General features: G+C 35.4%; 3 protein-coding genes across 3 annotated transcripts; 1 reads left to right on the top strand and 2 right to left on the bottom strand.

Annotated features, from left to right (window-relative positions):
• Positions 1–279: 279 nt before the first annotated feature.
• Positions 280–6,804, bottom strand: Gp93 (heat shock protein 90 Gp93). The gene is made up of 6 exons (XM_066392015.1): positions 6,649–6,804; positions 6,395–6,478; positions 2,858–3,018; positions 2,565–2,796; positions 2,082–2,282; positions 280–2,030 (listed from the first exon to the last, which is right to left on the bottom strand). The coding sequence occupies exons 1-6, from the start codon at positions 6,692–6,694 to the stop codon at positions 415–417; spliced, it is 2,340 nt and encodes a 779-aa protein (XP_066248112.1). The 5' UTR covers positions 6,695–6,804; the 3' UTR covers positions 280–414.
• Positions 5,104–5,864, top strand: LOC136410064 (uncharacterized). Its single transcript, XM_066391994.1, has 3 exons — positions 5,104–5,239; positions 5,376–5,511; positions 5,741–5,864. Exons 1-3 carry the CDS (start codon positions 5,110–5,112, stop codon positions 5,862–5,864), a joined length of 390 nt encoding a protein of 129 aa, XP_066248091.1. The 5' UTR covers positions 5,104–5,109.
• A 1,509-nt stretch (positions 6,805–8,313) lies between the features above and the next one.
• Calr (calreticulin) lies at positions 8,314–12,442 on the bottom strand. The gene is made up of 7 exons (XM_066392029.1): positions 12,224–12,442; positions 11,940–12,044; positions 9,838–10,136; positions 9,290–9,614; positions 9,073–9,215; positions 8,765–8,986; positions 8,314–8,686 (listed from the first exon to the last, which is right to left on the bottom strand). The coding sequence occupies exons 1-7, from the start codon at positions 12,309–12,311 to the stop codon at positions 8,666–8,668; spliced, it is 1,203 nt and encodes a 400-aa protein (XP_066248126.1). The 5' UTR covers positions 12,312–12,442; the 3' UTR covers positions 8,314–8,665.
• Between the last annotated feature and the right edge of the window lie 1,976 nt (positions 12,443–14,418).

The raw sequence follows: 14,418 nt of genomic DNA, 5'->3' as shown, positions 1-14,418 counted from the left end.
GAATTGAAAAATGTTGACCGATTTCTGATGCTTAATGGGCGTGCAACGCCTACGGCTGAGACTTCTAGGCCGAAGATGTTTTGACACGTCTCTTTCAAGATTTCCTCGAGACGTATTTTGGAGGAGAAATACAAAACTATGCACATACAAGATGAGATGTACAAAAATTTACTTTCAAAACCGTATCTTTATTCACTTGACGTGACCAAGAATTAATTATATTTGACTTACTTTGTCCATTTTTCCCTCATTTACTTCAAATAAACATACACAACAGCCTAACGTAAATAGGACACTTTATTTTAAAGTAAATAATTTACAAAAGACAGTCTTTATCGTTGTTCTAAAAACAACAAAATAATTTATCAACACACCGCACACGATCTCACATATATGCAAAAACTACACATTACCCTATAGTTCATCATGCTCTGCCTCATCTTCTCTTTCGGCTGCCTCAGCATCTTCCGATCCGATTTCATCGGAAACGTCTTCTTCCTCCTCTACTTGTTCATCAAGAGAAACACCTAGAGTTTTGCGCATCATCACTTCGATCGACTGCGCAAAATCTGAGGTCTCTTTCAACATATAACCCGACCTTAAAGTGGCGGTTCTAAAGAGCATTAAAGCCATGTCTTTCGCGTTGGGGTCGCTAGGATCGTCGCTCACTCTCTTTAGCAGCTCTTTTATTAATGGATGTCTGGGATTAACTTCCAAGGTTTTCTTTTGGTTTAAGTAGTAGGATCTTTGAGGATCGTCGGCTTTTTGATGAGCATTAGAAACAGCCAATCTTTCCATATTTCCAGTCCACCCGAACATGCTGGCTACTAGCGCACATGGGGAATCGCTTAACCTTTCAGAAATTGTAGCTTTGGAAATGTACTCTTTTAAAACATCATCGGCAAGCCATTTGGTCAGAGGTTCGTAGCTCTTCTGTAACTGCTCCAATCGCTCCTTTCCACCTTCACTCTCAGTCAAGCTAAATCCTTCTTTAGCTACATTCTGGAACTTTTTGCCGTCAAATTCTGGAATTGCTGATATCGCATATTCATCCACAGCTTCCGTTAAATACAACACTTCATAGCCTTTTCTCAACAGTCTCTCGGCGAAAGGAGACTTCTTCACTTCATCTTTGCTAGAGCCGGCTATGTAAAAGATCTTATCCTGCTTGGGCTTCATGCGGCTTACATAATCCGCCAATGAGGTTAATTTATCACTGTTTGAAGACAGGAACATCAGTAATTTGGCTAATCGAGTCCTATTTGCCGGATCTTCGATGATTCCCAACTTAATGTTTGTGGAGTATTCTTTCCAGAATTTCTCGTATTCATCTGCAGGAATCTTTTTGAGCATATCCAGTACTTTTCGAACCAACTTCTTCTTGATTACTTTAATTAGTTTGTGTTGTTGTAGAGTCTCACGAGAGACGTTCAAAGGCAAATCGTCGGAATCAACAACACCTCTGATAAAGCTCAAGAAAGAGGGCATCATGTCATTGAATTCATCAGTGATAAAAACGCGTCTGACGTACAATTTAATGTTATCGGTCTTGGTGCCATATCGGTTGAAGCTTTCTGAGGGCTGCACCGTTGGAACGTATAATAATGCTTTGAAGGTAACTTCTCCTTCGGCGACAAAATGAATTTTAGACAAGGGATCTTTGTCGTCCTTCGTCAAGGCTCTATAAAACTCGTTGTATTCTTTATCTTCAACTTCTGAAGGCTTTCTAGTCCAAATTGGCTTGCTGTCGTTGAGAATTTCCCAATCCCAAACAGTTTTAGAGACCTTCTTTGTTTTTGGCTTATCTTCCTTTTCCTCCTCAACAGCTGCATCTTCTTCATCTTCTACCGGCTTCGGTGGTTTCTCTTCTTCCTCATCTTCAATGGGTTCTTCTACAGTTTCGGTATGACTAGTCCACAAATAAATGGGGAAGTTGATGAACTGTGAATACTTTTTGACTAAATTTTTAATGGTTTCATGTTCTAAGAAATCTTTAGCTTCCGGCTTCAGCTGCAAACTTACAGTAGTACCTGAAAAACATCAATAAAAACACTTTATTATACAAAAGTAGGCAATTTTACCTCTCTTCAAAGAGTCTCCTCTCGGGTCATCCGCAATTGTGTAACTGTTTGAGTCGGATTCCCAAATATATTGGTTATCATCGTTGTGCTTGGAAGTCACGATAACTTTATCGGCCACCAAGAACGCTGAATAGAATCCGACCCCGAATTGCCCGATCATGTCGTTTAGTTCTTGTGTAGACTCTGCGTTTTGCATTTTACCTGAAAATTCATGAAAACTTTGAAATTGTATATAAGCATGTTTTTTACGCGGAATATTGGAAAGTATTGCAGAATGCTTAAAATCAAAGATGCAAGAAACTTTATTTAGGTCACACATTAGTGGAAATTAAGTAGAACAAAGTTGAAAAGGGGAGGACATAAAATAATAAAATGCGGGACGGTAATGGAATTTCGAGAATCATGGTGGGTGTGAGCAATGGCTCACTGTTATAACAATGAACCCACGGGGCTGTATTACAATTAAACAGATACATAGCTTACCTAAGAATTCTGCAGTTCCAGACTTGGCAATGGTACCCAAATTGTTAACCAGATCAGTTTTGGTCATTCCAATCCCCGTGTCGGTAATATGTAACATTCCCGAGTCCTTATCAGTCTTAATTCGAATGTTTAGATCCGAGGTTGTATCTAATACTGATTTATTTGTTAAAGAGAGCAATCTTATTTTATCTAATGCGTCTGAGGCGTTTGAGATGAGTTCTCTTAAGAAGATCTGAAGTGGAAAGTATAATATTATAGAAAATAATTCAAATTGCAGCCAGTGTTTGACTTACCTCTTTGTTTCGGTATAAAGAATTGATAATAAGTTTCATCATCCGATTGACTTCAGTCTGGAAAGTGAACTTTTCCGCCTTCTCCCGAAGCTCCTTAAGTTGAGCCACATTGAGACCGTCGAGTTTGATGGCTTCTTCTTCCCGTTTAACAACTTCATCATCTGAAAATAAAGTAGAAATAAATTTTAAAGTACCTGCCAAGAGAAATTAAAAGCAAATGTTCAAGTTTCCCTAGGGGATATCTTTAGTTAAACTACAGTAATTGTTTCTATAAAATAATCCATTATAATAGGTGTACAAACAGAAACTGAGTATTTTTTGGTCAAATGAGGCTTAATTAAGAACGCACTTATTGGAAATATTAATAATCTGTGCCATATAGCTGTGGATACTCCTGTGAAGTCTTGAAAAATAAGCTCCTTTTTTTATCGATGCGCGCAATACGTGGGAAATGAAAGTGTACAGAACTAGGGTGTCTTTCAATATCATTTTTGAATGGGTAACAATGCAACATCCTCACATCTTGATAAACTTAGTGTACATTTTCAGCCATAATGGTGTTGCAAGTAGATAATATTTCTATTCTTCCAAATGAATTCAAATTTAACTTCTACACTCACCGGCACGAAAAACGGAGCACTTGCATTTTTTTAAATGAAGATTAAATTTCAAAGCTTTGCGATGTTTTATTTTTTTAATAATGCAAACACAAGCAAAACAAAACTTATCAAACAATTTCTAAGATTGGTTTATTGATTTTTTAATTGTTATGCACAAAATTCATGATAGCTGAATTTAGCGCTAAATTCATTCCTTAAAAGTTCGTAGTTAGTTGTGGATATGTATTAATTTCTATTGTTAAGACAGCGTTAACAAGTCAAAGCAGGTTTAAAGAAGTATTCTAAGTTGTGTTGTACGTGTTTAGTCTCCAGAATAATATCTGTAAATTCTACAACAGCAGCTGCTATTGTTGCATTGCTTCAAGATGGAAGAAGTCAGCGATATGTTGCCCAACAATATCAAATATCGAATAGCACAATATATCGCATTTATAGACGTTTTCTGGAAACTGGTTCTTACACCAGGCGACCTGGAACTGGGCCCCAACAAAGAATAAACACCCGTGATGACCGTTTTATCGTTATGCAGAGTCTACGAAATCGGCGTGCTACAGCCGTAGAAATTAAGAATCGTCTTGAATACGTTCGAAATGTCAACGTAAGTGAACGGACAGTTAGAAGACGACTTGGAGAAGCAAATCTAACTAGGCGCAGACCTTCAACAGGCCCACAACTTTCCAGACGCCATAGAACAGCGCGATTTCAGTTTGCAAGAAATCACCAGCATTGAGGTGAAAACGAATGGGGTCGCGTTTTGTTTATCGACTAGTCGAGGTATAGCTTACGTTCTCCAGATGGTCGCGAGAGAGTATGGCGAAGACCACACGAGCGTTGCGGAATGTACTTTTAGTCCTAGAGTTGGATATCAAGGAGGTTCAGTTATGGTCTAGGCTGGAATTTCTCTCGAGGCGCGTACTGAACTCTATATCATTCCAAGGGGATCCCTCACGGCTGCTAGGTACATTGTGGAAATTCTCCAAGATTTTGTCGTCCCATATGCCGATTTTCTTGACGATGAGTTTATGCTAATGCAGGATAATGCTAGACCTCATACTGCAAGAATGACTCAGCAGTATTTAAATGAGGTCAACATTCCTGTTATGGAGAGGCCAGCATTAAGCCCTGATATGAACCCAATTGAGCATGTTTGGGACATGCTTGGACGACGAATCCGCAGTCGCGTTCCTGCTCCCTTAACTTTAAATCAACTTCAAGATGCCCTTTTAGAAGAATGGAACCTTATTCCACAAGAGAAAATCAGGGATTTGATTTTGAACATGCCAAGGAGAATTAATGCATTAATTAGAAGTCGTGGGGGCAACACACCCTATTAAAACTCCTTTTGAAAGAAATTGTTTAAGTTATCGCTAATTTAACATTAGTTTATATTTACGGTTTTTCTAATTGTGTTCTTTTCCAATGACAAAATTTGTATATGTATTTTTAAATTAATATTTAAATTGTTAGAAAACATATTATTTTGTTCTTATCTAACTTTTTATTTAAGAAAAGCATCGCAAAGCTTTGAAATTTAATTTTTATTTAAAAAAATGTAAGTGCTCCGTTTTTCGTGCCAGTGAGTGTAGGTTGATGCAATTTTCATTCCAGTCTCACTCCAGTATTGATCAAACAATGGCCTTCAATTATAACGTTAGAGGTGAAGAATTGAGAGATGATAAACCACCTCCATTTAAACTGTGTTTTATTGAGAAAAGCATATTAGGCCAATCCAACTTAAAAATAGGAAAACCTTTAAATATTGGTAAGAAATTTACTCTAATCAACCTTCCTAATTAATCAAAATTTAATTGTTTTAAATCCTATTCAGGGTTTTCATTCTCAAGGTTTTTATCTATTTGGATTTTCAGTTTGTAATTAACTGATTATGTACATTTCAGGGCCAATTGTGTCGGAAAAGTTTTACGACACGAGAACTAAAGATGTGAGTGAAGAGTTAGTAAGAAAATATATCGACATATTTGAAAAAGCAGAATTGTTCCAGAAAGGATCTCTACCAAAAACAGAAAATGAAAAGTAAGAGTACCAACTTGGAAACAAAATGTTTTGTAGCTATAATGAATGAATGAAAAATGAATAGTAGCAATAAAACGTAATAAGATAGTTATAGATCATTAAAAAATCTTCTATTTCTAAGTACCCAAAAGTCTCAATAGCATAGTTTTACCCTTGAGTAATCCAAAGTAATCTGTGTGACAAAACATATACTTAAGTAACTACACTAAAAACAGTTCTCTATTTCTAGGTATGGATGGTACCAAGTAACTCTAACTGATGCTGACCGAAAAGATAGAAGACTCTTTGCTCATAAAAGAACAAACATAATTGTTAGGGAACATCTCATGAATTATGCAAAAATTAGGGAATAATTATTCATTATATAATATTATGATTTTACCTTACATTTTAAATGTGCTATGAATATTTCATTGGATTCACTTATTATGAGACATTAGACAGTGCACAAATAAATAAAGAATGATATTGTTGTTGCTAAAAAGATCATATAGGGGATACTGCAACAGCAAGATTTAGTCTATTGGAAAGATTGTACTTTCTTATACAGTTATTGTTACTCACAAGAAATATTGTTTATGCCATATAAATTACATTACCACCTGTACATTCTTTGACTCTAAAAAAGCTATTAACACTGTTGGCCAAAGGGATAATGTCTGCAGAAATATAAAAATAAAGGACAGATTATTGGTTGATTCCATAAATATTATCTTCTAGATAAAGTTGACAATACTTTAATCTGTTGGCCCTTAGGGCGTTCAAATACATGTATGTACTGTGTTTGCAAGACATTTGTGTTGCTTGCATTTCAAATGTAATAATTTCTTTTCTGTAGTTCTTGTTATTTAGTTGTATACAAAAGAGACTACGTGTGACTTACCAGTTCTAGAACCTTCCTTACTGGCTCCCAGATCTGCATTTACAATGGGAGTATCTTCTGCATCTAAATCAGCCTTCGTCGCCCCTTAAAACATAACAAAATTTGAAATATCGTGGATCCAAGATCATAAGCACTTCAGTTACAATTTAAACAATAACATATTTGTAATTAAAACTAAAAGTGCTTCAAATGAAGAAATGTACTTGAATTTTCAGGTTGCAAATTGAATTTTAGAAACAATGGAAAACACTTACCGATAAAAGCGAATGCTAGGACACAAACAATAAGTAACTGCTTCATTTTTGCAGCCAAGCGAATATCCCTTTATATCATTAAAAACCGATTTATCAATTAAACTAAACACAATTTTATCACAAAATCGCCGGAACGAGCTATATAGAAACGTTGAATGCTAAATGAAGAAACGTCAAGTTTTGACATACACATATACAATTATAACTTATTCTGACCAATCAGAATGAACCACGGATTTCCTGACGTGGTGTAAAAATTATGCGTTGCGAATGAAACAACGCTGTTGCCATACCGGTACAAATGGCCATTTGTGATTGGTCAGGGGCTTTGCCGCGTAAAATCCGGGATTTAAAAACTGATAGTGCTTTCGCAAATCGATGAATGATTTAATTTGTTTATTCCATTTAGTTAGTTTTCAGTTCAGAAATGATTTTGATGGATCAAAACTGCATTTTGTAGAGATTTGTAAACAACACGTTTTATTCGATTTAATTTGAGTCAGCTATTTGTGATACGACAATAACTAAAAATACTTATAATGTTTTTCCCACAAAAATGCTCATGAAATCTATAAATTTCTTAAACAAAGTATTAACTCGAACTAACCTTTGCCTACTAATCGAGCTAACTAACGCGCTAATAATATATGATAGAGGTCCGGAAAATAGATTAAGATATTTTAGGAAACGATTGCTTGAGTTTAAGGTGATTTTTCATTTAAAGCAAAAGCCGCAAACACTTCATTATTGAGATTACAAAGTGTCAAATTTTCAAATTTCTTTAATTTTACTAGGGAATTGCTTCATATTATGAGATTAAGTTTAAATTTAGTACACATGTACAGGATGTCTCATTTAAGCGGGCCACAGGGCATTCTCTGCTACACGGTGAAATTTTCGAATATGGAGGTAGATATATAGATGTTGATTTCGTTTCATTCCAGGTATAACCATAAAAGAATTTTTGCATTTTGGCAACGTTTATTTTTTCGCAAATCAGGCATCGATCCGTGGTGACGCAATCAAAAGAAGTGTGTGACAACACTGTATGAAACAAAAAACGTAGTACAGAACTCTTACATTTATGTACAGAGTGGCTCACGCAAAATATTCTATCTTGAAAGCTGAAAGAGGTGTAAGAAAAAATTAAATACAAAAGTTTCCTTAGACAAATGAAAAATTTATTATTTCCAAGAGTAACGCGCATATATTGACTTTTTGCATTCTATACAAAATCCTAAGAATGTTATATACCATATTCTACATCGATTTTCAAGCTGTTTTCAAAATATTGTTTTTAAAATTCGATAAAAAGAGCCTTTTTATGCTATGAAAATTTGTATTTAATTTTTTTGTACCTCTTACAGTCTTCGAGAAATGGTACGGGATGGCCACTCTGTATATTAACGGTAATTGCATTACTACTGTATAAATAAAAAATGCATATTTTACTGCAGAGTCATTTAGAAGCTACCGATGATATTTCGGAACGTATTTCTGGGAATTTTTCGATTTTTTGTTTACAAAAAAATTACATTTTTGTACTTCCTACTGTTTTAAATAATATTGAAGAAAATTTTCAAAACTTTGGATTAGTTTAAACGAGAAATTAGGGCAAGGATTGAAAGAAGTATAACACAGGACCAGAACTAGCAAAAAGCGTCGTTAAGTTTAATATAAACTTTTTTATTCGCACTAAATTGAAGTATAAATAAAACTAAGTATATTTAAAAAAAGTATAATACAGCAATTCATTTTAATTTACGTAACCGTTATAGCGCCTCGCGTCCATGGTACGTAAGTGACTTTTTTTGTACAAAGAAAATTTGCATTGCCTATCAAAAACAAACAAAAAATTTAAACATCTCATTTCTGCGGTATTGGCAAAATGTTCACTATCTTCGGTACAAAAAAAACTAATAAAAAATCAGTCGAAAACAGTACACACTGATAAAGAAACACTGCACACCATAACAATATAAAAAAGTCTTTTCATTCTTATAAATTACACAACCATCTACAGTTCATCGTGTTTCTCCTGAAAAAAAAAAGGATAAATTTAGAAAAGCCACATTTCAAGCCAAAAATATTATCCCAAATATAATCACCGACTTACTTCGACTTGTGGTTCACGGTCCTCTTCATCTTCATCATCATCGTCACCTTCATCAGCGTCGGTGTCTTCAGCGGCCTTTCGCGCCTCCGCCTCTTCCTTATCTTTAGCTTCTTTAGCTGTTTTCTCACCTGCTTGTTTTTCTTTCAGACTGGAAAGTGCATTGCTGGCGTATGTGGCGTCATCGGTGATAAGGATGTTATCGAAGATGGATCCAGATTTGACCTGCGAATCAACAAATATTTGCATTAAAAAATATATTAAATTATTATTTTTTAAAGGTGTAGTTTAAAATGAAATTAATTTCTTACCTGCCAGAGATCCAAACCGATTCCGCAAATTTCGTCGTGTTTGTATAAATCAGGAACTGGGGAGTATTCGGGGTTGTCAATCTCAGGATGGACCCATTGACCTTTGTATGCGGGGTTGTCAATTTGTTTTGGTTTCCATTCTCCTAAAAACCAAAGAAGTTTCATTAAGCATTGTTTTCTAGAAGGGTCAATGCCTCGGTGACAAAAGTTTTCTTACCCTTGAAGTCAGGATTATCAATCATGGGTGGTTCCCACTCTCCGTCCATTTCATCATCCCAATCGTCGGGCTTGGTGGCGGCAGGGTCGGGGATGTGCTCGGGTTTGTCCCAGTCTTCTGGTTTGGTGTCATCTGGGTCGGGAATGGTCGCCCTGTCGTCCCAATCTTCAGGTTTCTTAGCTTCGGGGTCCTTAATCTTTTTGGGAGGGAGAATATCCCAGTCGAGTTCCAAAGAACCAGATTGTACTTGTTCGTTGTCGATGAGGACTTCGTATTTGTTGTCAGGATGGATGATGAGAGTGTAGGCGTGGGTGTATTCATCATCCTATGAGAAAAATATTGATAAAACACTGAACGCAAAGCTACAATACTAGCAATACAATACAATAACATTAACTTATCAAGAAATATTGGTTTTAATCCGCAAGTTCAAAAACGGGCTTTAATCCACGATTTAATAAGTTAATTTCCTGGCTATTTTAATGCAAGTTGTAGTTATATCTCGAAAAAAAGGTATATTTGTAAAAAAATTATCTTAAAGAACTTACCTTACATCTGATATCCTTGTTAATTAGATGGTTCTTGTCTTTGTGGTTGAGAATAACATGAACCTTCTTTGTTCCAGGTCCGCAAATATCAGGACCAAACATCAGCCTGTAGGGGGTTTCACCATGAAGGTCTTCCTCTTTGAAGTTGCAATCGAAAACTTTGACATAGCCTCCACCACAGTCGATGTTCTGTTCGTGTTTGACGGTAAATTGGACTACTAGGTCCTTACCTTCGGTGCTGAATGGTTCGAATTTTGTGCTGAGAGCGTAGAAACGAGCATCTTCTGAGGTTTGAAGTCCTATATGAAACAAGAAAAGAAGAATAAATATGTAAATTTTTTAAAGATATATAATATATCTATAGATTGACTACAAGAGAGGTATATCTCCAAAAGCTATCCTTTAGTGCTTGGTATTCACCTAAATTTCAGATAAAAATTAATTCCTAAATAATTGCCATTCAATCATAATTAAAATACCGTTCTTTGTTTTCATTAAGTCTTTGTTATAAGCATTTTTGTGCGTGCTACCTAAACAAAACTTGCAATTGAGTAAATTGACTTTCATTTGGAATAGAGCCAATTGGAATATCTAAAAATATGTTGTCTACTTATGATTTTTATAAAACTTTATATTTTACAAATTTTATACCCTATACCTGCTGGTTTAGGAAGGTAAATTTAGCCCATTTGCCACGTGGATATTTCACAGCTGCATAAAGTTAGATTTATTATAAGCCAAAAATAGAAAGAAAGTAAGAAAAAACTGTTGGTTTTTTAAAAAGACGAATGGTTTTATCATTAGTATGACTAATATCTGAATAAAAGCATTGTTGAAACCATTCAACGATCATTAATAATAGGAAAATCGTGATCATTAAAAATAATTAAGGAATGATATTGAAACAAAAAAGTACCGTTCAGACCCTTTTTGATGAGAATCCAATTAAAATGAAACTTCCTGTAGTAATTTCGACTATAAACAAACAGTTGTTATTTTACATTCTACCAGTTTTTGGATAATTTAAGGCGTGAGGTGATTAATTAATTCCCAATGTTCCTTTTAAGCAACAGCTGAAGCAATAGCTAAACCTACAAGGAAATTTAACCGTTTTTCCGTTTATTTAAATCGCTCGACTAATGGATTTTTGGTAAACAGATACCAAAATATGTACCTACAGGCTACAGATTGATTAAAAGTAAAATAATTTCACCGTAATTGCGAAAATTATTTTTCATAATTATTTCAATACATTATTAATTAAAAACCGCATTTATTTTTCATTCTTTTTCTCTGCAATTCCAATTGCCCATTATTGAAATTTTAAAAAATGGAACTGAAGTTGCTTAAGTGTGATGTTTCAGACTAATTTTTTGTTTCAAAATATTTAAGTATATTAATAATGTAGTTGGTTACTAAATAATAAATAATGAAAGGAATGAATTTCACTTGAATTACTCTGTCTTAATGTTCTATAGGTACTTATTTAGTTTTATGCTTTTTCACATACCTACTTAAATTCTGATTTGGAGTGTAACTGATGATTTCTTAATTAGATAAGTACTGTGTTGACTATTAGTGGGTCATTAACTCAATTTACTATTTGTGTATTTAGGATATTGACTAGGTTTATTGAGATCTGAAAAATTCTCAAGTAAATTAATATAAGACAAATTCTAGTAAATGAATTCTTAAGCAGGGAAATTTCAATTTGAAGTAAATAAATACCCAGACCTCAAATGGTGATCTTGTAGACTTAGTTGATTTAGGAATTTTTAAATATTATGATTATTGTATGGCACAGCCTGGAATTAGTGTATTAGTGATTCTAGAAGCTAGAAAATAAAATTTTGCCAGGTTGTGCTCTCCAAGTTATTATGTTCAATGTTAGGTAGATAACATAGGTTAGAGAATGGTTATTGAAATATTTGAAATCTCATTTGATTATACAAACAAATCTAAGGGAAAATTGAGGAGGAGGAGGATCAGTCATTTACGTTTAAAATACCCCGGAAATGCCTTGGAAATACCTCAAAACTACTTTAAATGTTTATAACAAAATACCTTACAGAGGTGCTCTACTTGATAAGCTTGACACTTACCCTGGTCATCTTCCTCGTTGAAGAAGAACTTGCCAGCTGTCTTCACAAATTTGCCAAACTCTTTTCCAGGGTGTTTGCTATAGATCCATTTTTTTTCCCATGAGTCTGAAAGGTTTGAATAATGTTGCAGCATTGAAAGCAATCATGTTTAGCTTAAAATCAATGTAAATGAAGTATTGTTGGGGATATAATAAAAGGTGCTGAAGGCTTAAGTGGCCAACCCACCCCATCAAGGGAGTCCGAGGGGCCACTGCCGGCAAACTAGTAAATTTCAACAGACTTACCATCAGAGAACTTTTCTTCGAAATGCACTTTTGCAGAAGTTAGCACAGTACACAAAGAAATAGCCGAAAATAATAAAAATAACTTCATTTTCAGGCTTTTTCGCACTTTACTCCGAATTACGAACGTCAAAGAACTAACAGAAGCAAGAGCAAAGTGCTAAAAACAACTTTCCGAAATGAATACTAAACCTAAAATTCGGTGATATCACAGACCAATGTAATACAATTGTGCTTTGTCTTTTGTATTTATAATCCCACTGATAACTCCGGCCGTAGGTCGTTGATAAACAACCGGCAAGACAGATGGAAAGCTCTGATTGGTCGGAATGATACGTTTATTTGTTATTTCATACGTGGCTGCCTGCTTTCAGGCTGCCATGACAATACACTCGACGACGTGAAGAACGCTATTTTCGAGTACGTTTACAGCTGGAGTGCTGCGATTGGTTAGAATTCGGACGATGGTTCGAAGGCGCGTATTTAAATTTACTTGCCTTAGCTGATAAGCCGGTTAATTATTATTTATTACATTTGGTGTCGAATGTATCTAATAATAATATTAGTGTTTGCTGCAGTTCTTCCCCTGCATACGTAACTTGCAATTTGCAAGCATTTAATAATATATAGGGTGTTAAGTATAAAGGCAAACTTTAAGGGTTTCTGTAAGAATCAATCTTCGAGATATTGGAATTTCTATACTTTGGAAAGCATGTAAAAACTTCATGAATTCTAACGAAAACCCTATGTCCGGGCTAGAAAATATATGTAGCAGGACACTCGTTTCAACTAACATGACTTTGATAATTTTTCAGTCTTATCTTTGTTTTTAACCATATGCCTCTTCATACTATTCACCTTATACCCTTTTGAAAATCGCGAGACGCATGTCCAGTCAGCTAATTAAGAAAGCGCATGCGTCTGGTAATTTTCTTACAACTAAAACTTGCACACACAGCTCTCCTTATTGCTACATTTCTTTTTCTTATCAGTTTTTGATATGCTTTTCTGAGCTTTATCGGCTTTCCGACTTGTTTTGAGCAACATAGTCAGCTCAACAGTAAAGGCGATGGAAAAAATTGTTTTAACGAGACAAAAATATTAAACGTGCGCTTGTGCTAACATTCTTCCCAGGACTTCATGGCTTCAGACGGTAGAGTCAAGTGGGACCATCGCTTTTCGCTCTGGCATTGCTATAGACCTTCACCTGTCTTTTTCTCGAAAAAAATCACCATATTTTTACGCTTAGTTCGCTCTTTCGAATGTCTAAGTTTGAATGAAGCACCGTGAGACGCTCTAATTTGCTCCACCGACAGGGGACTCTTTGGCGCTCTCCTGATCCGCACGTTCCTTTCATTGACCACGGTCTTCCTTGCGGGCTGTTGGTTAGGAATAATGAAGTTAAAAAATCAGGAACGCTATCTAGCTCTTTTCTTCACTATTCCAGAAACAGGATGGCTTGTTGGTCATAGGGGCCCCCTAATGAAGAGACCTGGGATTACACCGAAAGCTAGTTAGTATTAGCTAAGGTTATACCTGGATTCTTTGAAAAGAAATTGCCTCGATCTGAGGAAATATGTTGTCGGCAGATGATTTATTCTTCCTGACTATCTGTTGTCCAACAGCTCTTATGCCGGATAGCTAGGTCGTAGATCATTGCCCCTCTAATCAGCTCATTTTTATGTTCGCGGTTCCGTGGACTCTTGGATGCACTCTCTCTGATAATGTCCATCATTGGCCTGTAATTGAAATCTCGTTTTATCGTGGCGTTGCTGACATATCAAAGCATGTCCAAAGGGCAATGTTTCCCACTACCTGAGGCCTCTTTAAATGTGACTTAGTTGCATAACCCCAAGCTGTCCCTGCGTATCTCAGCTACGGTTAGACGGCGGTCTTGATGAGTGTAATCTTGTTTTTCGTGGTCACTTTCTTCCAATCGTGGAGAAAAGTTTTGCCCTTGCCGCCTTTAGTTATTGAAAAATCTTGTCTGGCTTTAGCGAGAAGTCCTCTTTGTCAGAATGAAATCTTCTTGTGACATCCCTTCTTGGACATAGCTTCAAAAGTTTTGCATCACCTTAATTCTTGGATGTTTCTATGTCGTGCAAAAAGTGTATGAAATATTTATTTATTTATAAATTTTGATTTGAAAGAAAAAATTAGAAATCAATTCGTACATAATTACTTTACCATTACATTTT

The sequence above is a fragment of the Euwallacea similis genome, chromosome 7, assembly GCF_039881205.1.
Source record: "Euwallacea similis isolate ESF13 chromosome 7, ESF131.1, whole genome shotgun sequence".
In the NCBI taxonomy this organism is placed as follows: Eukaryota; Metazoa; Arthropoda; class Insecta; order Coleoptera; family Curculionidae; genus Euwallacea; species Euwallacea similis.
The sequence above is the reverse complement of the archived record's forward strand: the minus strand, read 5'-3'. Positions and strand labels throughout refer to the sequence as shown.